This window comes from Argiope bruennichi, chromosome 1, assembly GCF_947563725.1.
Source record: "Argiope bruennichi chromosome 1, qqArgBrue1.1, whole genome shotgun sequence".
Classification (NCBI taxonomy): domain Eukaryota; kingdom Metazoa; phylum Arthropoda; class Arachnida; order Araneae; family Araneidae; genus Argiope; species Argiope bruennichi.
The window spans coordinates 150,309,861-150,332,166 of NC_079151.1; the positions used below are offsets into that span (position 1 = coordinate 150,309,861).

At 31.6% G+C, this 22,306-nt stretch overlaps 1 protein-coding gene across 1 annotated transcript in view; it reads left to right on the forward strand.

Moving 5' to 3' along the window:
- LOC129970282 (uncharacterized) overlaps positions 1-22,306 on the forward strand; it is a 462,116-nt gene that overhangs the window by 343,569 nt on the left and 96,241 nt on the right. Inside the window, exons 4-5 of the mRNA XM_056084446.1 lie at positions 8,631-8,791; positions 12,991-13,136. Of these exons, the coding sequence (XP_055940421.1) occupies positions 8,631-8,791; positions 12,991-13,136 (307 nt within the window). The remainder of the gene's footprint in view (positions 1-8,630; positions 8,792-12,990; positions 13,137-22,306) is intronic.

Consider the following 22,306-nt stretch of genomic DNA (forward strand, 5'->3'; position numbering starts at 1 on the left):
AAGATAGAAGTGTAGCTATCTGAAAACTTTGAAATTAAAAGTTTTTTTTTTGTGTTAATAAAGCGCTAGTTTGCTTATTTGATTTATTTTCCAGTTTGAATTTCAAACAAATTATCGGAAGACGAAAATTTCAACCTCCCACCATTTCCCTTACCATCTATGCACTCATCCAAAGTCTTTTATCTCATAACATATTCACAAACCAGCTTAAATCCAATCAAAATTACACTCATTACCATGTAGCAAGATAACAAAGCGTTATCCTCATATATAGGGTGATAAAGAAATAACAGGAGGTGTTCGGAGCCCTGTAGCGTGATATGTATTGGACGAAATATAACAAAATTTGGCCACCATACACATTAGAGTATGCGGTTTCGATTTATCAAGGAAAAAAAATTAGTACCAAAAAACGACGATAGGAGGAATTCTGACACTGTGATCGAAAACTTTATTATGTAGTTTGCTTTTACGGGTACTTTGTGACATGGCATCGAAGATAAAAGGAAGGATTGCGGGAATTTAAATCATTCTAAGTTGTCACTACGTGAACGCGCCTTATTAGTCAAGCTGTTTTGTCAGCGAGATGAAAATGCTAGTGCTGCTGTTCGTGAATACCGATGGTTAAAACAGTGGACCGATGACCATAACTAACTTACGAAGAATGGTTGAAAGATTTGAAACAACAGGAATTCTTGTTGTGCCGAGAATTCAAGGGCGAGAATGTAAAGGTATCAAGCAGGAACAAGCTGAAGAAGTTGCAACTGCTGCTATGGATCAGGCGATAGCTAATAAGCAGGGTAACAGCAGTGCACGTTCAACATCACGATAAAGAGACATCCCTTTCTCGACGGTGCAGAAGATATTACATAAGATCCTGAAATTTTATGCGTATAAGATAACACCCATTAACTGATGACACTGATATTAATCTTGGTAATTTCTGGTTGTGGGGCGGTTCTGGTTAACTTGAAAGGCGCTGTGTATCACGGACATGTTTTTGACATTCCTACTTTAAAGGAAGGATTGCGGGAATTTAAATCATTCTAAGTTGTCACTACGTGAACGCGCCTTATTAGTCAAGCTGTTTTGTCAGCGAGATGAAAATGCTAGTGCTGCTGTTCGTGAATACCGATGGTTAAAACAGTGGACCGATGACCATAACTAACTTACGAAGAATGGTTGAAAGATTTGAAACAACAGGAATTCTTGTTGTGCCGAGAATTCAAGGGCGAGAATGTAAAGGTATCAAGCAGGAACAAGCTGAAGAAGTTGCAACTGCTGCTATGGATCAGGCGATAGCTAATAAGCAGGGTAACAGCAGTGCACGTTCAATATCACGATAAAGAGACATCCCTTTCTCGACGGTGCAGAAGATATTACATAAGATCCTGAAATTTTATGCGTATAAGATAACACCTATTAACTGATGACACTGATATGAATCTTGGTAATTTCTGGTGGTGGGGCGGTTCTGGTTAACTTGAAAGGCGCTGTGTATCACGGACATGTTCTTGACATTCCTACTTTAAAAGTTCAAATAACGTTACATGCCAGACGAATAAATGCCTTGCGAGCCACTATCAAAAACTTCGTGTACCGTGTGCAATTATTGGAACATTAAATTGGTGGTCAGCTTAAGCCAAATTTGTAGGGTGCTATAATAAACGTTTTTCATTGGTATTTGGTGTGTTGCTATTTACTGTTTCCATTGACAATTAAGTATTCTTTTTCCACACATTATGCGCTTGCAGCGCCAGAATTTCCCTTATTGGCATTTTTTGGTAGTATTTTTTTCTTGATTAATCGAAACCGCATACTTTAATGTGTATGTTGGTCAAATTTTGTTATATTTCTTCCTGTACATAACACGTTACAGGGCTACGAACCTCTTGTTATTTCTTGATCACACTGCATTTCTGGATAACTATTTTTTTAATCTGACATATTAAATCAGACAATTAGGTATAACAGCATCGATAAAGTGGTTAAACACTCCAAACTTGCCAAATATGGCAACAGTCTTTGCCACCCATATATTCATTGCATGATTGTACAATGGTAAGTTGCGGCATGCTGATCTTCCTCTTTCCGTCTTTTTGCGGCCTATTGCAGACCCAAAAACAAACTCACTTCCAACACATGGAGATTATAAAATCTCCATGTGCAATCTTTCAATTTTAAAAATGAAAAAGATTATATTCTCTGATATACTCATCGCATTATGCGTTGTTCCTGTTTTATTTTCTGTTTTCGCTGATATTATGATTCTTTTTTTTTTTTTTTTCATCACTGTACAAAATTTTGCGATAAATGTTTCATGAGAAAGAAAGAAAAATTATTATTAAAGATAATGTATTTATATTTAAGTACAACGCCACTTGTCATATTTCGAGATCTACCATAGATTGATATGATGACAATCGTGTGATTAGACTGGACTGGCCTGTCAAACCTGAATTCTATAAAAAAAGACTGGAACGAGTTAGTTTATTGAAGAAAATACCACTGTCCATCTTCCAAACACTTGTGGAAAGTATGCCCCGGAGGGTTAAGGATGCAATTATATCAGGTGCTGCGAGCTCTACCAATTGTTGTATAGTATTAAATTGTGTTTATATCTTTTATTAGAGATGTTCCATTACTTACTGGTAGATAGTGTATGCATATATATATATATATATATATATATATATATATATATATATATATATATATATAACCAACAAAGAAATTATCTAAGCCTGTAAGAACTGTAAAGAAAAAATTATACAAAGTAAAAGAATCTCTGTTGAGTCTCCGCTGTATCGCAAATTATTTATGAATTCAGCAATTATTCAAAATTAAACTCCAAAAACAGTGAATACCCACCCGGTTGTGTCACTGCTTGAGTAATCACTCACAGCGACGTATTTTACACGGATAATATGGTCGAACTTCACTCGTTTGAATGCGGCGACACAACAAAGTGAATTATGGTGATAATTTACTGCCCTTTTCTAATCCCTTTCATGCAAATTATGATAGAGAGGAAACCGAGGCGAAGTTGGATGGAATTTATTTTTCATTTTCTCATTCGCTTTCGCTGAACGATAGGACCATTAACCACTTCTTCCCATGTTTGGAAGAACTTTGAACAAATAACGACTCCCGCTGTCTTTCGGTGTTTGCACTGAACTCGATTTGTTAATTAATTGCAGCTGGAGGTCCTTGCCTGAGAGGCATTTTCTTGTTTCCCTTCTTTTCTGATTGGATTCTTTGGATGAGATTAGTTACTAGATAACTTATTACTACGCACCACGCGCAGCAGCTTAATTGAATTCAAAGGCGCTCCGGAGGCACTACTTATGAAGCTGCGTTGGGGAAGTTTTTATTATGCGGCTGTAATGCTTGGGTGAAATCAAGCTTTTCTTGGCCGCGCAAACATTTCGGGTTGCGTGCGTTGCCAAGAGAATGAATCAGCTGCCCTAGAGCAGGATACATTCTGCTCATGTAGGAGCTTCAGATTTATAAAATGCAGCTGAAATACTTTTTCATTGTTTAATAATTTTAGATTTAATGTAGTATAAATTATTTCAACCATTCTTTGAAGAATGAAATTAGGAAATCACATATATTTATTTCAAATTATAATGCTTACGGATTTCTAATGGATAATTTGAACTGAATCTTTTTTACTTTTTGATTTAGAATTGTTTAAACTGCGCCAATACCATTGCAGGAAAGGAGAAAATTAAATCGTGCCTTTTTAAGAGTCATTGTTACTATAAGCATTTCTAGAAAGAATATATATATATATATATATATATATATATATATATATATATATATATATATATATATATATATATATATATATATATATATATATATATATATATATATATATATATATATATATATATATATATATATATATATATATATATATATATATATATATATATATATATATATATATATATATATATATATATATATATATATATATATATACATACATACATATATCAGTGATTCCCAAACTATTATAGTCGTGGAACCCCAAAATTTGTTGCTAATGATCGCAGAACCCTGAATATTTTTTAATCAACGACTTTTCAAAATTTAATATCTGATATTAAATGTAACAAGTATTATTTTGGTATTTCAGATTTTATTGAATTAAGCAAAGCTAAAAAAAATTCATTATAGAAATAATTAATAAAAATACAAATAAACTAAAATAAATGGAAAATCTTTAATGTGAAGAATGCACCTGCTTCTTTGATTCCAAGATTCTCTTAAAATTGGGCGTTAGGTTTGATAACTGAACTCGCATATCTGGTGCAGCATCAAGTTTGTTATGATATTTATTTTTTGTCGCAACATATTTTGAAAACGCAGCCTCACACAAATAAGTGGTTGCAAAGGGCAATAGAATTCGAATAGCCTGTTTCGCGAAATTTGAATATTCATTCAATACATCTGACCACAATATTGTTACTGAAACTGTTCTAAATTTGGCTTCTAATTGTGTATTCGAACTCAATTCAATCAAATTTTCATAATCCATGGAATCAAACTTTTTTTTTAAAGTGATTTTGTACCCAGTAATTACCCTGATTCTTTAGGTTTGGGAAATAATCACTGAGAGATTGCTTTAAACTGGACAGATGTGTTTTCATACCATCACGGATTTCCATATCTAAATCCATTTCAGATTCTTCGAGAAAATCTCTAAGCGTCTGAAACATTCGAAGTTATTTTGCTCCACAGTGAAATCCAATATTATATTTTCGTTGAAAAGGCAACCAATTTATCTTTTGTTTGCAATATGTTGACTTGTTTTCCTTGCAGAGCCAAACATAATTCGTTCAATTTTCCAAATATATCAGCAAGGTAGATAGCCAAGCCATATTATTTAATCTGCCTGATAATTCAAATGTATGACCAATAAAATAAGCTATCAGTTTCTTTCGCATTTCAAATGCTCACACAAGCATTTTACCACGCAATAACGATCTAACTTCCGTATGAAGAAGTAAAGTGGTGTGAAGATTACCCATTTCTTCGCACATAGCTTTGAAAATACGTGATTGCAAGGGTTTACTTTTGATAAAATTAATAATCTTCACTGCTTCGTCTAGAACAGATTTAAATGTCACCGAAATCTTTTTTGTTACTAATACATATCTGTGAAAAATGCAATGAGTACTGTTACAGTTTTTTGCAACATTTTTAATCTATGCTACAGCATCTTTCACTTTTCCTGTCATTGCCTTTACTCTATCGCTTCATACTTCAATGCATTTCCCCCAGTTAATTTCCTGCGTTGCCATAAGATTATCAATGCAGTTAAATATACTCTCCTCCGTGGTGTTGATGTTCGCACTTTCAAATAAAAACAAATCTTCTTCAATTTTTTTTTTTATTAAAATCATACCGAACTAAAACAAGCAAAATTGCTAATTCAGCAACGTCTGTGGACTCATCTGCTGTAATACATAAGCGTTGCACGCCTGCAACGGTGAAATAAGTTCTATTTCAATGTCGTCGGCAATATCGTGAATACATTATTGTTAGAAAGAGACACACATTCAACTTGTTTAGTATATCTTTCTCCCAATACACTCGAAACGATATCTTGAACACAAGGTTTAATAAGTGATTCACGAATAACATGTGTCTCGCCTGCTAGAGCAATACGGTAAGATACTGGTTTTCAAGTTTTCTTTTAAAAAAAGAAATATCTTTGTCTTTCTCTGTTGGGTGATTTTTTTTTCCAAATGCCTCAGTAGTTTTGATGGTGCTAAGGAGCTGTTTGCCAATATTTTGTTGCAAAGCAAGCAAACCGCATTTGGAGCCTCTTCGTCACTAGTAATAGTAAATCCAAATGACAGATAACTAGTATCATATTTACGTCTTTTCATTGATACCACCTGTCCAAAATTGGAAGATGGTATTTTGGAAGATGAGGCTGCAGCTGTACGGAACTGAAAGTGAATGGCATTGAGGGTTCCAGAATGCCGGTATCTGTAGATTCTGCGATTTCTGCATTATTACTAACAACGTGAGTTTTCTTTAACGACCCATTTTCTAACCAACGATCCATTAGGTATAGGGGCAATTTTTATGTTTTAGATTTTACGATTGTATACATATTGATATTGAAACTTTGTTTACGATATGAATTGCAATTACCGTTTATAATACAAGGGCACAATAGCATTGGCGCAAATGGATGGTTAACCACCTTCGTTTACAAACAAACTAGCCATCCTACCAGTCTTCTGGTGTATCCTTCCGCCCATGTATTTCTCTCGGAAATGGTGTGAAAAGGCACCGTTTTTGTTTAGGTTTTTTCAATAATCCACAGCTTTTTATTCTTTAATACATTACTTTTAATATATTATTTTTTCTTTTCCATCTAATCGATGCCGTTTAAGAATATGCAATGCAGACAAGTCAGTGATTATTATGAAGACAAATAAAAACGTGCTTTACTAGTTCAGCTGGTGCTGTTATAAGTAGCCAAGGGACATAGACAATCGCCAAAGCAGTAACCCGGAAAAGAAGTTTGGAATATGCCACTAGGCCGTCTATTAGTAGGATCGAAAGTTTGATCCCTGTTAAACATCCATACACTGGCACATTGCCAAAAAAAATGCATACATTTTTTTGGTCGATTGTAAAATTTCCGAGGAAAATGTGAATATATTAAACACCATTCTTATTTTTTTAATCAAATTAAATTTGTCACGCAGGAACCCCTAAATTTTTTCATGGAACCACTGATATATATTCATCAAGTAAATTATCTAAATATACGAAAAATACTTTAGTTTCTGTAGAGGAGGACAATTTTGCGTTCTTATAGATGGTCTGTAAATGTTTATGAGATATTAAAAGGACAATTTATTGAGTTAAGCAGTTTTTTCACATTTCAGATTGGTGTTTCAACAAGTGTTTTGTAGTAATTTTCAGAAATAATATACATATCATGAAAGTTTATTAGAAAGGAAGAATCAGAAAATAATCCCTCATTCAGTAACTTTATTTAATTTTTTGAAAAAAAATAGCCAAATAGTACATTTATTAACTCGCTGAAAATGTTATACAATAAGAAGAAATTCGCCATGTGTACAATGTTATATTTTTTTAACAATGCCTCTTCATATGCGATAGAGTTAATCTCTTGAGTCTTTAACACAGGTTTCTTGAATTTGTCCGTAAAGATATGTAGACTTTGTACTACCAAACCCAATACATTCCTTAGTTAAGAAATAATGTTAATGAATTCTTACTAAATGTATCGATCATCATATACCATATTTTTTCACAAAATAAAGCAAAGATTTTCTAAAAAATGTTATAACACAAATTTATAGAAATATGATGATAAAACTCTTGTACGAAGAATAGAATTTATACAGCTGCAAAAGTAGTAGATCTGAAGATGAATGTTTTTATATTGATGGAAGTGACATTAATTTGTCCATATTGCATTTCTCAAAAAAAAAAAAAAAAAAAAATAAGAATGTAATTTTTTTAAGGTAGGATCCACTAATAATAGACGTTTAGTCGTCCATATAGCTGTTATAGTCTGTGAATGCCACGTGTATTATACGGATAAAACTAATACGTTGAAATATTTTTCGCCAATTTTGGAATATTGAGTTCTTCTGACTATTTGTACACTAGCATGAAGGTAATTTGAAAACTGACTCAAACTTTCAATTTCCACATTATATGGGAAATGTTTCCTCCTCCTCTTTCCCCTCCGCGAAGGTAAGGAATTATTGATAAACAGCCCTTTAAACACACTTCTAAGAAGAATTCCAGGCATTCAGAAAAAGAAATATTTGTATTCTTCTACTACCATTCACATACAATATAAATTATCAGTAGGTCGAAACATTCTTTGTTTTTTAAATGTACCGTTCTTTTAGAAAACAAGCCAGTGAAAGATAAGAATTTTTTTTTGTTCAGTTATAGTAAGTGTTCAGTTTTTCTTTCCTTTTTTTGTAAAATTGATGTTGCAAGTATTGGGCAATCAAATTGAAAAACATTATTCCCGATTAAATAATATTTTTTAAAGTTATAATCATTAGATGATCCATTACAAGAAAAATATCTTTATATATACAACATTTTCTATCTGAATAAATTTGCATTTTTGTAATAAATATTCTCATTAAAATTTATGATTAGACATTCTAAATATAAAATATAAGCCTATAATTGTAAATTTTGGTAGGCAGAAAAAAACATTTTGTGAGTCCAAAGATGAATGCTATGGTCTAAACAAGCTAGTAAGAGACCAAATTACATAAATATTTTATTGAAAAGTTTAGTGAGTTTTAAACACTTTCTTTAAATATGGTGAAGTAGCTGGTCGCCGAGGGTGATTAGTGGATAATAAACCCTATAAATCAAGTATTATTTTAAACAAAGAACAAAGGAGTAAATATTTTGCCCCTTCATTAAAGACATGCGTCGAGGAAGATTTATTTCTTAATATTTTGGAAATAATTATTATAATTTAAAAGAACGCATTATTTTATAAATCAGAAATTTAAATAATTTCAAGAAGGTGTTTTCTCCATTTATTGCCTAAATTATATTTCCTTTCGCGTGTTCTTTTTCAGGGACACAATATCTTCTACCACAAAGTCGTCATCGAGAAGTCCAGTCAAAAAGAGAAAGATCTGCTTTTCCTGCAATGCGTCATTCCTGGGGACTTTAACATGGAGTTTGTGAGATTGGATTGGCTGAGGGAGAGCATCCCGTACAATTTCTCTCAGTCCATGTAAGTGGAATCACATCTTTCTTTCGGCGTTTGAATCTTTTTTTTTTTTCATTTTTGTGAGTTAAATAAAAAAAGAAAAGCTGTAACTGCTTATTGATTTAGTTTCATATAAATACATAGAGAATCATTTCAGAATTGATCATGGTTTATTAAATATTTTCATTGATCATTGAAATGATAGCTTCGTTTCGTTTGCCTCAAACTGTTAACGGAAATGCAATAATCATCTCAGCTGCCCATGAGCTTCAACTCAATGGTTGAAATTGTCCCGTTCAACTGGGAAAAAATATTTAATTTTTATGTATGTCAGTGCAATGTGATTTTATTATTTTACCTGTTTTTTAATCAAATTTAAACCTTAAATGTGCAAACAAATATTTGAACCTACCTAATACAAAAAGTAACGGTGGTTAAATATGACAGGGGAAGTGATTACTGATATTCTACAATGATTTGATATAGAAGAGCAAGAGAAAGGAATTAGAAAAATATAAAACCAGTTATTTTCTCCTTATGAAATTATTTACTCTATTGTTTGTCAATGTATCGATAAGAAGAAATTTTCATTCATCCTGTTGTCATCTTATTTATTCTAATAAAAAGTATGAAGAGTATCCCAAAGAAATGACTTTATTTTTCTAAAACTGCACAGTCCGTCCTTTACTTCTAAACATAATCTATTATTAAAAATCTTCAACATTTTTTTGTACTTGCCTCATATTAGTATCAATTCATAAAATGTTTCTCATACATTCATCTATACAATTATAAATATTTACATTTCAATAGAAACAAAAGAACAGATCATTTAAAAAAAGCACCCCATGAAATCGGAAACGCCATTGGCGGCTTTTTCTGAATGAGGAAGATAAAAATAAACGGTTGGCCATATAAGATGAAGTCTAATGGAATACAAATTTAGAACAGCATAACAATGCATTTCAATGGAAAATATGCGAAGTGATTCAGTTGGCGACAGATCCTACTTGTCCTATGCTTAAATATTCTGGATGGATAAGATGAAATTGCATTATTAATCCATTCTGTAGATATTGGGTTCATTCTTCTGTCATTGATAAGTTGTGGAAATCGATGAAAAGAGCGTCACATCAGATGACACTTCTGCTCACGATCCAGAATCACTCAAAAAGCTTCAACACTGAAACATTAGGTGAGTAAGTAAGTGAATATTATCCTTGTGCAAGGTCCATTTTCTGGATAAAAGATGAAACCAAACAAAAGCCTTAAAATAATGTACTAAAACTGTTCATGTGAAATAACTTTATAACCGTAAAAAGAACAATTATGACTTAAGAAAAAAAATCTATATGTCAAGCTTCCTCGATAAAATCACCTCCTTTGAAAAAAGGAAGATATTAAAATGAGGCTTTTGCCCAATTAAAAACGGGTGACGACCAGCTGCTAAGTCAATACATTTAAGACACAATGAGTCCAGTGACAAACATTCAGTCAAAATATGTAGATGGTTAACTATCAACACAGCGGCTCACGTTGATGGTGGCTGCGTAAAGCGTATATATTTATGAGTTATTCGAGAGTGGCCAATTTGCATTCATGTTAGAACACCATTTAAATAGTAATTCCAATGTTAAATAACCGTTTTGATATTGTGTAGTTTGCTTACAGTTTCAAGAATCCATTGGCTCTTCATCATAAAGAATGGACTGCTTGTAGAAGACCTTTGATGAATTTTTATTAGCATCCACTATTTTGTACACTTCAATGCCCATATGGGAAGGAATCCAACAGAAAAGAATGTCAAAATCATTTTGAAATATATCATTAAGTAAATTCCTAATATCGTAAATGTAGATATGATCACTTTATAAATTTATAACTTTATAAAGTGAAATAAGTAAAAGCTCAATGGGAAATTTTAAAATCATAATACCCTTTCTTAATGAAATCAAGGGCAGAAGTTGGAAAAAAATAATAAATATAATGTGAGAGATTTTATATTCTTCCCCCAAAAATGCATTGCAATGAATAATAATATAAACACTTTTATTGCTGAAGGGACTAAGAATTTACAGGTGTCTATTTATTGATGTTTTGTTTTCAGAGTTTTGTTAATTTTTAATATAGTATTATTGAACAGGACTTAATGTGCAGTCTTTTTGAGAAACTTATGTTTACTTTTAACATCATAAATGACAGTTTCAGAAAACTGATTTTTTGAACGGTAATTTCACAGCTGCAATTTTACTTGAACTTGGCAAAATTCACTAGAATTGAATTATATAACCTAAATGTCATAAGTAAGGATTTCGCGTATTTAAAAGAAAGTGTTTTAAATAAATATAAGGAAACTCAAGGGATAAGTAAAAGACTATAATTTCCTTTACAAACTCGACAAAATGCAAAAGATCATCTGCAAGGTTCTCATGTTTTGGAAATCAATAGCTTTTTGCATTATTTGAGTCTGTTGAGTTATCCATAGATTTTTCATTATTGGAAATGATATATCTGCAGATAATATTATGTAATTAAAAATATTTCTAAAAAATTTAAAATTCCATTTTATTTTTTTCTCTTTTATGTTATTTAGAATAATATGTCACTATTTAAGCAAAGCATGTATCTTTATTTCTGCACTGTTTTTCATTCAATTGATCTTGAAGCACGCGATCCGATTTGAGAATGTGTTACTAAAATTTTCTGAATAAATACCAATGACTTCTATGATAAGGATGCTAAATTATCATAGAAGAGAATAAAAAGAATAAAAAGAGAATAAAAAGTTTCAGCCTTCTCTGTTGAAGTGCATAAAAACTCTTAGATTAAACGAATATTGATTTATATTGAAATGTGATGCGAATGCTACAATAAGTCTGGATATTATCTAGTATATTATAATATATTAGTGGGTAGTTCAGAAAATCTGCTGGAGTTTTGGGGAAAAACTGACAAGAATATTATACTAGAAATGACATTCTGTCAATTATGCATATATATATATATATATTATATTTGATTTCCACTTGCCATCATTTGAGAGGATTCATCATCTCATCTCTTAGAATGTCCCTGACGTACAACTAATCAAGAAAATCTTTGCGGCCATTCAAAGTACTTTAATTCTTTTCCTAAACCGATTTAGCAAGAGATAGACCAGCTGCTAATCTGAGATGGCAAAGTTAGAAATATATGTCTTAGGGGGGAGGAAGGAGAAGATACCCCAGCTAGTTCTTAGCAACTGTCACTGTGCCAAAGGCACATGTCTTCTAGATTTATTCTGTTGAAAGAACTCGGCCGAAAACTTTTGGGAGTATTTGGTCAATGGCCTAATTCAAATCGTGCATTGGGCTACTGTGCTTAAATAAATAAATTCTTTGATTAAATGTCAGCATCTCTTAGTAGACATAGTTCTTTCAGTTCTTCAATTGCATCATAACTTTCTGAGAATGGACACTGGTTTTTGGAACGATTGATGACGGTTCATTCAAATAATTCTATGATAGTTTTTGAAAATTATTGAAGACGATTAATTTTTTATCACCCATTCTCATACATTTCAAATATGAATAATTTTTTATTCTCTTTGAACAATAAATTGCACTTTAAATGAAGTTCCTTTAAACTTTTCCACTAATGAAATTCTCTAACACCGAGGCAACTATCAATGAATGTTCACGAATAGTCATATTCAACAACGCCTTGGCTTAGTTTTGTGGTTGCTCTGTGGTGATTTGCCAGAGTAATGAATGGAATAGTGCTTCTATGAATTTTAATTTTAAAATTCACCTGTGCACTTTTATTAGAAATTTTCATTTTAGTATTTGGAAATGCATTCTGGTGTAAGAAAAAAAAACCTTACATGACAAAGATGACTTTTTCTCATTCCCCATATCTACGTTGAGATCATACTAACATAATTAAACCAATATTGAAATTAAAAATCATTGATAATGATGAAAATTCTATCGTTCAGGAAATATGAATAAAGAATGATTCTTTCAGCATTTCAAATAATCAAGATAGCAATGTGTTGTCCTTACAATGGTCAGTGTAAGCCATGGGAAAATGGCAAAACTTTTCGAATCAACCAATATATATATAACTTAAATAATAATGTAAATAACTACTCAATAAGCATTGAGAAATGAAACATCGGATCCATTTATCCAATCCTATCTTTAAAATGCCATAAAATTCATACATTTTTTTTTCCTTTTCAGAGCTCACTCTCTTAGTGTTGCTCCAGACATTGTTCCTTATGTCAACTTGGCTATCAGAGAGAAGGGTCTGCAATTAGATACTAGCGCTATCGTCCATCCAGGAACAATGCTCGACCTTCTCATTTATCTTGACAAACAATCATCAGGTTAGTCATAGCTACCAAGTCAGAAAACTTCTGGTTAAAAAATTATGCTTACATTTTTCCACTTAGTAATAGAAAATTCTTCTTAATTAAAGTAAGTTGTATTTAAGTGTGATGATTCTTAATGGTGTATAAAAAAATACTCTTTAGAGAAGAAGATGAATTTTGAATTATGATGAACATAAATTATCTTTATTATCTTCATTTGAAGGATATCAGTTAGTACGTTGAAGGAGTTTCCATTAGTTAGAAGTTTTAAATTTCTTATTAGATAATTAATATTTCTAATCGGAGGAAATATATTTATAATCTTTGTCTATGAGTTGTTCTATTCTCCACACTTTTAGGCATAAAGATTAACTTCCCTTAGTTTACTAATATCTTTGATTTCTACAAATCATGTAAATATTTTTATTCTCTTGCACGAGAGCGAAGAGTTATGAAGAGCTTCACACCTTATGAGAGAAAAAGAATAGGTCTAAGGCAACAGGTGATTTTATTTCCGAATAACATGTTCCAGATTCCCTATAGAAACTCCTTGATAGTAGGAGATAATGTATTCTCTCAGTTCCAAGTTAAAAAAATGATTTAAAATTAAAATTCTTAAAAATGCAAGAAATAAGTGTAAATGAAAAATATCTTCCGCAGTGATTGCATACTAGAATAACAGAGTTAAAAAGCGTCAGAAAGAAAAGGAATACTTTTATTTATTTAACACCAAATAGGGCTCATTGTATGAAAGTTGAAGAGGAAGATTCACAAAACATGCAACATACGTGCAAACTAAATTGTCTAAAATTCTCTTATAACCTAACAAAATGTACAGATTTATATTTGAAAATTTTAAATATGTCGATGAAATGAGAAAACAATACATCTCAATGTTAATTTGAAATTAGCTAAGCAAAAGGAGCTAAACAAATGAACTGAGACCAACTATTAAACAAAATATCTATAAAATTAAAATGAGTTAAATATCAAGCACAAACAATTAAAATTTGCACTTATAAATAATTCCATTACCCAATAACTTCACTTCCCATAGCGAAAGGAACTGTATATAGTAAGAAACAATGCCCGCAATCGCAAGCTGAAATGGCAGAGATGGAAAAAATTCCATATAAAAATTTAATAGGATGTCTCGCATTTATCCCTCGCATTATCCCTCGCAAGCAGAACTAGACTGGACATAGCCTATGCTACAAACATATTTTCACAATACCAGCAAGAACCAGGCATGGCTCATTGGCAGGGATTGTTAAAATTGTTAGGGTATGTAAAGTATACATAATCACTTAAATTGAATATTTCAAACCTTAAAGAATTGAAATTGATAGCCTATTCAGACGCTGACTACGCGAACAATAAAGATGATCGCGCTTCCATGGGAGGGCAGATAATTTTTTTAGGTAAAGTCCCGATCGAATGGAGGAGTTTTAAGCAAAAAGCGATTGCACTCTCTACAATGGAGGCAGAATTTGTGGCTTTAACAGAGGCAGCTAAGGAATTAGTCTGGATCAGTAGAATTCTTAGTGAATGTAAAGAATCAAAGCTTATCACACAGGATATAGCAGATAATGTATTAATGGTTGATAATCAATCTAGTATTGAATTTGTAAAGTCTCCTATCGAAAATCACAGAACAAAGCATATAGACGTGAAATTATTGTTCGTGAGAGAACTGATATATCAAAAGATATTTGATTTAAAGTATGTACAAAGTAAATTCAATCCAGCCGATGTTTTCAGGAAGCGCCTAACTATATATTCATTTTTTATGTAACTGCAAATTAATGTAAATGGATTTCCATTGTGTGTTATATAAATATTATATTTTTTAAGACAGAAGAAAGGTAATTTGTAATGTATTGGTGTAAGGTTTATTTCTGTAACTCAAAACATGCTATACATTTGTTATTTCACAGTTCTTTAAGTTGATAGAAAATGTTTGATCTTTAAGCTGTTATTCAAAGACATTCATTCTTTTGGTATTAAATATGTTGATTAATGAATGCCTTAGGAGGCAAAGTACTTGTTTTTCCCAAAGGATAGGTTATTTCTCTGTAACTGTGTGGACTCGCATGAGGATGAAAAGAAGGGGGGGGGGGAGATTTTAGCAAAAATAGGATGCTCGTTTCTTTCCATCCGAATGCGTGTTGATGATTCGAACCTCGTTCGAATTATTTGAATCAAATGAAGTGAAATGATGCTTGCAGTTGTTTATGCAAATGTTTTTCACTATATATATAAGAGCGGAAGCCCTCATACTTAGATACGAGGATACTTAGATGCATGGATCATGCTTAGACGAAGATTCAGATTTTTCTTTTCGTGTTCGTAGTCTGTGTCGATATGATATTTTATAATGCAATAATTGTTTGTTTGTCTCAAAAATATCGTCTGTCAGATACTGAAGATGATATTGAAGAATTGCAAATGGTATTGAAGCAAATATTGAAACAAATTAATGATATACAAAAGCATAAAAAAAATATAAGATAAAATTGAAGTTCTGTATAGTAAAATAAACAGTAAAATAGTCAAGTATTCTGAAATTTTAGTGAAGAATTGCATTTGAATTGCTTTTGAAAATAGGATACAATAGAAAAGATATATATATATATATATATATATATATATATATATATATATATATATATATGGTGCTTCTCAGTTCGATTTCAGAGTAAAATTGCATTTACTTTATTTTCCCCATGATTTTACTTTTCGTTCCTACTCTGTTCTGATGAGTTTTCGAACATCAAAGTTCATCAAAATTCTAAATAAATATTTACAAAAAAAATGCATAATAACTCTATAAATCAATTTTATCAAACATTACTGTAGCAATTATAGATTTTATAAAATTAGGCTCTTTTATTCATCAAAAGTTCATATATTGGTTTTTCTTAGTTTTATTTCAGCTTTTAATTGTAAAATAACCCCTACAGATCCACGTCTTATTGATTGTTAGGTCCCCAACTCATGTATTCTATCGTTCCCTTCTACCCCACATCCCCACGTAATTCTTTACATTTTTTTACATATATACATTTACACATATAATACATTTTTTTATGTACTAATTTTTCATATCATAAAGAATACTTTTTCCAAAAACCATTTAATTCGTTTCTGTAGGAACTTTCTCGCACAATTTTAAATCTTTTTCACCATAAATTTTCAAAACTTTCTTTTGGATTGTATGCAAATGTGGTAGAAAGAAAATTTGGGATGTAACGTATTTTTATATTAATGCTTCAGTTTTTTATAATACATTCTACACCATTTAAATGATTCATTTGGAAGTTCGTGATGCACATTTAAAATTTCAATTTTAAAATCTTTAGTCTGGAGCTATTAAAATTTAATTCAATCTGTTAGTCCAAATTTGACATTTAAGAGTTAGTACTTCTGTTTATTTTCTATTATTTTACGGGGCATAGGTGCTCTGAAAAAATCTCAGATTTCTCTCCAATTTTCTTCAATAACAGACCATTGTAAATATCTTGCAACCTAGAAGGCTTATTAACTAACAAGCAAGTTCTGTGCGAGATCTGGAGATTTAAAGTAATCTTAACATAAAACAACCCTTAAGATATATGTATAGCATTTGAAAGCCTTCATTTTTGTTAAAAATATGAATGAAATCCTTCCGGTTTTCTGGGTTAAAGGTTTATGTGTTTTTCTGTGTTTAGAGACTCCTTGTTTAGGCTTCCTTATATACTTTCTTGTTTCGCGCTCTTTAGAAAATCACATTTTCTTATATGATGCAACGGTAAATGCTTTTCTCACACATTCCGAATTGTTGTTCGGCAGTTTCATGGAAACTCTGAAACAGGAATGGATTGACTGAATAACGCATTTATTTCCTCCAAAGCACCAGTAAGCAAACGACTCAGTAGGACTTTGTAGTTCGAACTGTTCGTACTTTGTCTCCAGTTAAACTTCATCCATCCATTACTATTATCGTAATGAAGGAGTACAGATATCGAAAGAGGTTGAATCTGTTATATGACATCGATTAATAGCTTAATTTGTCCTAAATCTATAGCATTGCTTCAAAAACAAATATTAATTAAAGCAATAAAAAGCGTTAATTAGTATTTAATCATTAAGATAAAATAGCAAACACTGATAAGATTTTGAAATATGAAGATTAAAGAATTTGTATAATTGTTACTACTAAATTATATTTTGTAGGACCAAATAGAAAATACTCTTAAAAATGGGGAAAAAAACTTAAAAGGTATTAATATTATTGAAACATGAGGTTTTTTGCCCTGCCAGGGCAAATCTATCATGCTTTATTAAGTTAATTGTTTTATATAAAATAAAAATATTTCATTGTTGCTTAAAATAGTTCAGAGGTTATTTGAAGTCGTTAAAAATCATCAGCAGGATTCCAATTTGGAATTGAATTTGTATTTTCAAGAGCATTTGAATTGCAAGGGGGTGTGATGCACACGTGGAAAAACACTCTGATATATGAACAGAGAGGGGATGCACAAGATCGAAGTTGAAAGCAATTTTCGTATGTAATGCGTCTAATAAACATCAAGTCGATCAACATTATAATGTATCCCGCTTAGTGAAAATAAGAGCAGATTCAAGTGTCATTCTCGAGACTCCAAATAGTTCTTGTGAAGATTTAGAATTTTACCTCAGTCTAATTAAACCTTAATACTGAGTATAAAAGAAGTTCAAAAGATTTTATAACTAACTTAAAGAAAAAAATAGACCAAATTAATAAACAAAATAGTCTAATGCAGATTAAAAATTAACTTCCTGGTCATAAAACATTGTTTCGCACTTTAGTAATTGATATTCATTCGCTTCTCTGCTTATTGGTAATCTATAAATTTAATTTCAAAATTCTGTTCTAGCCGTTACCTGAATAAGTAACTACGGAATTTTGGAAATATTTCAGTTTAAATCACCTGTGACGACTTCCCTTGTTTCACAAAATCTCCTAAGAAACACCTAACTGTAAAGATAATACATTATACCAACCCATAGATATATAGATAATGAACACATATAATTATTGCATATTTATTTAATGTGTGATTTTGTTTTTGCTATTAATTACTTCAGAAATATTTAATTTTTGTCCAATAATTTCTTTTTCGATGCTTAGTATAGCATACTTGATCGAAGACAATTATTTATTAATTTTAATTTGCTGAAAGGGCGCTCAGCATTTATTATAGTGACTGGCAATAAAAAGAAAGTTTTAACACAGTTAACACATTTAAAAATAAATCATTATAATTATTAACTAATATATATTGCAATATGTGTTGAGCGTTATTTACATCCCTTTCATTCAAAATCAAATACCATCGAAAAACAATTATTTCAATTAGGTTTTCATCTAAATCGTTATTATAAAACGTTACACAATTTTTGGTACATTTTTGTAGTTTATATTTTTCTAAAGTTTTTATATCAATGATTAATTTGAAATACATTTTAATCTGTCTTCTATCTGTACAATAACAGTATCAATTACAGAGTTAAAAATAACATCTAAATTCCTCAACCGGGTTTTCTATAATTTCATCTTCTGCTATTTCGAAATATAATTTTTCTCTTTTTTCGAATTCATTTTTTCAGGAAAATATTCTGAAAGATTTAAATTATATACTATCATTTTGCTTAGTCTAAAAATGAGTTAAATTTTGTTCTTAAATTTTGAATTTCAGTTTTAATTTTATTGACCAAATTAAACGCCCAGTCGAGAACAACTGTTTTTACTTGAAATAGTTTATTTTGAACAGTAACTATACTTCTAAACATAAAATATGTGTCATTTCTTGTATTGAATCCAACAGACTTGCAGCTTCAGATACCGCTCTATTATTGTTATTTGCATTAATGTATTCTTCTAGGGTAGCAAGATTGTTTAAACTGTATATACACTGCTTTAGCAGTATCTTTTTTGGTTTCCCAATGAGTGTGTCAAAGTGATTTAAGAGTAATGTTTAGATGCTTTTGTAGAATTTCCTATTTATTGTAGATGAAGAAACTTAGCAATATCTAAACAAAATTATAATACATGCTGTTGGAAGCGGTGTCACAAATTAATAAATTTAGAGGGCATCATAGACAAGGCACATTAATTGCATGAGGGTTTAGAGCAATTATTCTAGAGTCTTGGCACCTAGAGAGATACTTCCTTGGCATAAACATGATTATATCTAACAAAATTAAACAATATAGTATGAATTTTCAAAGTAATATATGCAATTTAATCTAGTGAGTGAGGTAAATGACCGCATTTTATATTTATAATATGTTGCACGCTTACACTGGACTGTAATATATCTGTAAAATTCATATATTTCAAAACCCCATCGATTGTTCCAGTTAATTTTCTTCCTCTCTTTTTTCCATCCCGCTATTACCATTCAGAACATTGCTTTAGTTCTTGATCATGTTGGGGCCCCGGTCTCAATCTCAGGGCCCTGGTGCATAGCATCCACACACAACCCCAAGATGGCCACTCCCGAACTCACGGATACAAGCAATTTCAGAAGATTTTGCGAAAGAATTTTGTTAGTTTGGTAAAGAGCAGAGAGGCACAGGAGACAGCTCAACTAGATCAGTTGTTGTTTCCGGAATACGCTGTGAGTAGAGTTCGGCTGAGGAATGAATACTGGTTGTCTGCCTGCATTTGGATAGCACATTAATTAAAAAAAAAATGTTATGACATCGGTTGCGCTTAAATTTAATGTTTCATTCTTCATCTTCTTGGTAGCTTCTCAGTAGCTACTAGAAAGCTTTCAAAGCTTTGTGTGAATTGTGTAAATTAGGGTCTACATTTTGACAACAGAATTTCTCGTTTTATTACTCTTAATAAAATAACATTGGAATAATCTGAATTCTTTTTTTACAGATAAAAATGAATGGAAATTATATATTGTAGATTGGAATAATATTTTTTTAAATGGGAGATGAATCCCATGTTTGAAAGTTTTCCTGAAATACTAAATGAGATAAATTTCTTCGTAACGAAAAATAAAATTTAAAAAAAATATCAGAAATTAACTCACTTGCGGAAAACTGTTGCCTCTATAAAGGACAATAAATGAACATGAATAAATAAGGTAGTAGTACCTTATTGGCCAGCTGAATCGGAGGATTCTTGATTCTGTCAGTGCTCTAGGGTTATTTGAAGCTTGAAGAGGTTGAAAGCCGTTTCTAGTCTGTGGAAACTCCTTTCCAGGTTTGTCTCTATTGATATTTAGACAGGTTTAGGGGCAACCAGAGAAGTTAGCGGCATTTGGTCCATTGTAAAGGCAGTACTTGAGGGTAATTCAATTGGCTAAAAGAAATTAACTAGAGATTTTTACTCGCAAATTTAAGACATCTGAGATCTCTTTGATAGAAATTGCTGTGATGAGAAAAATCTTTTCATGTGTAATATGGCATTTGTGCCAAATAAGACAAGTGCCAAGTGTTACAAGTATTGGCGCTTGTATCGAAGACATTTCTCTTCTGAAAGGTTCAACAGTGACTCTCATGAAATGTATCGATTTTAGTTGAAAAATATCCTTGCTAACTTCAGTTTCAGTAAAGTCAACAGAAACAGAAAAGAGCGTTGATGACAAGGCATGGAATTAAAAAAAAATTGATAATATCTTCAGAAAGGAAGTCAGCTAGGAGGTATTCGATCACTATTTTGAGTTGTTTATCCTCCTTCATTTCAAAGGTTTGGGATTTAAGTCTCTGTTCTGTGATATGCTTTTGGATAGCACGGTAGGTTTCAACTGGTTGGAAAAACTTCAAGTTTATTATAGGAAAATATGCGCCCTTCAGTATTTTGATTAGTAACATTTCTAAGATCCTTGAGGAATTCAGCCGTGTTGATTGGATGATTAAGGATAATTGGGTGGATATACTTTTTAATTGGTTTGTTGATAGTTTAAATTGAGCTCTTATCCATGTCGGTACATTTATCATTTTCATTGGGCGAAAGCGCAGTTTTATAGATTAGGTTTTTAAATTATTTTTCGTATTCGGATTCTTCGGATTTAAGATCCATGTTGGGTTGATAATCAGCAGTGATGGTTGAATAGGGTTTTCAGTTCCGACAGCAAAAGTATCTTGTTTCGGTTTCTAGTGTTTTGCTAAGAAAAATGTTTTGCTTTTTTTTTTTTTTTTTTTTTTTTTTGCATCTTGGCGTTTTGCACTTTTGAGTTACTTGAGAATTCGCTGATAGAATCTTCAGATGTAAAGAATCAGATAGAATCTTCAGACCTTGGCCAAAATTGCGTTTAGTGTTGAGCGCTTCATTGAGTCTTACCCATTTCAGTCATAAGCAAATCGGCTTTAATACCTTGGATAGTGATACTTTTAGTCATTGTTTGATTAGCCAATTTTTGATTGTCCAAGCTCTTAGGAAATTCGAGGATACTTTTGAGAGCATTAAGGTTAATATTACATTATTCGAAATTGTCGACTTCTCCAGTGTTATTCAGAATATCAAGAACTTCCGTAGAAAGAGCAGAAATATCATCTGAGTAGCCAGAAAAAGCAAAGGAGTACGAAATTGAATTGATATTTCCTGCCTGGCGTATGCTAGCTTTTTGCACAGCGACAAAAAATCCGTTGGATTAACCCAGCACACAAAGTTAAGAACATTAAAGGACAGCAAATTTCATCCTGTGAGCATAAGGCTCCAAGGGGATACCTGAGTACCTATTCAGGTAAAACTATCGTTGGCTCAAAAATATCAAGACACAGAGCGAACTCTGACATTGGGATAAAACCGGCCCTCGAAATGGAGAAAATAAAGGTATACAACCATTAATAATGAATCTGGTCTCAAGTAATCGAAATGCTTTTGTTTATTGCTCTCCTTTATGACAACATAAATTCGATTTTTTTTCTTACAGTAAATGTATTACGATATAATGCGTTGATTTTGCTTCAGATAACTATTCCTTTACAGTGGTCTTTCTTCTCAATGGGATTCATGGGCATCCGAACCTCAGTTTTATTGAGATAATGCTTCTCCGTGACATTCTTGCCAACCAAACGTGGTGCATGTATCATCTTTAAGACTTTCTGCAATAAGACGAATGAAAACCCACCTTATCATAGGTCTATTACATAGCTTATTTCAAGCATAGTAGGTGATACGGTTTTCTTAGTATCTTTAAAGG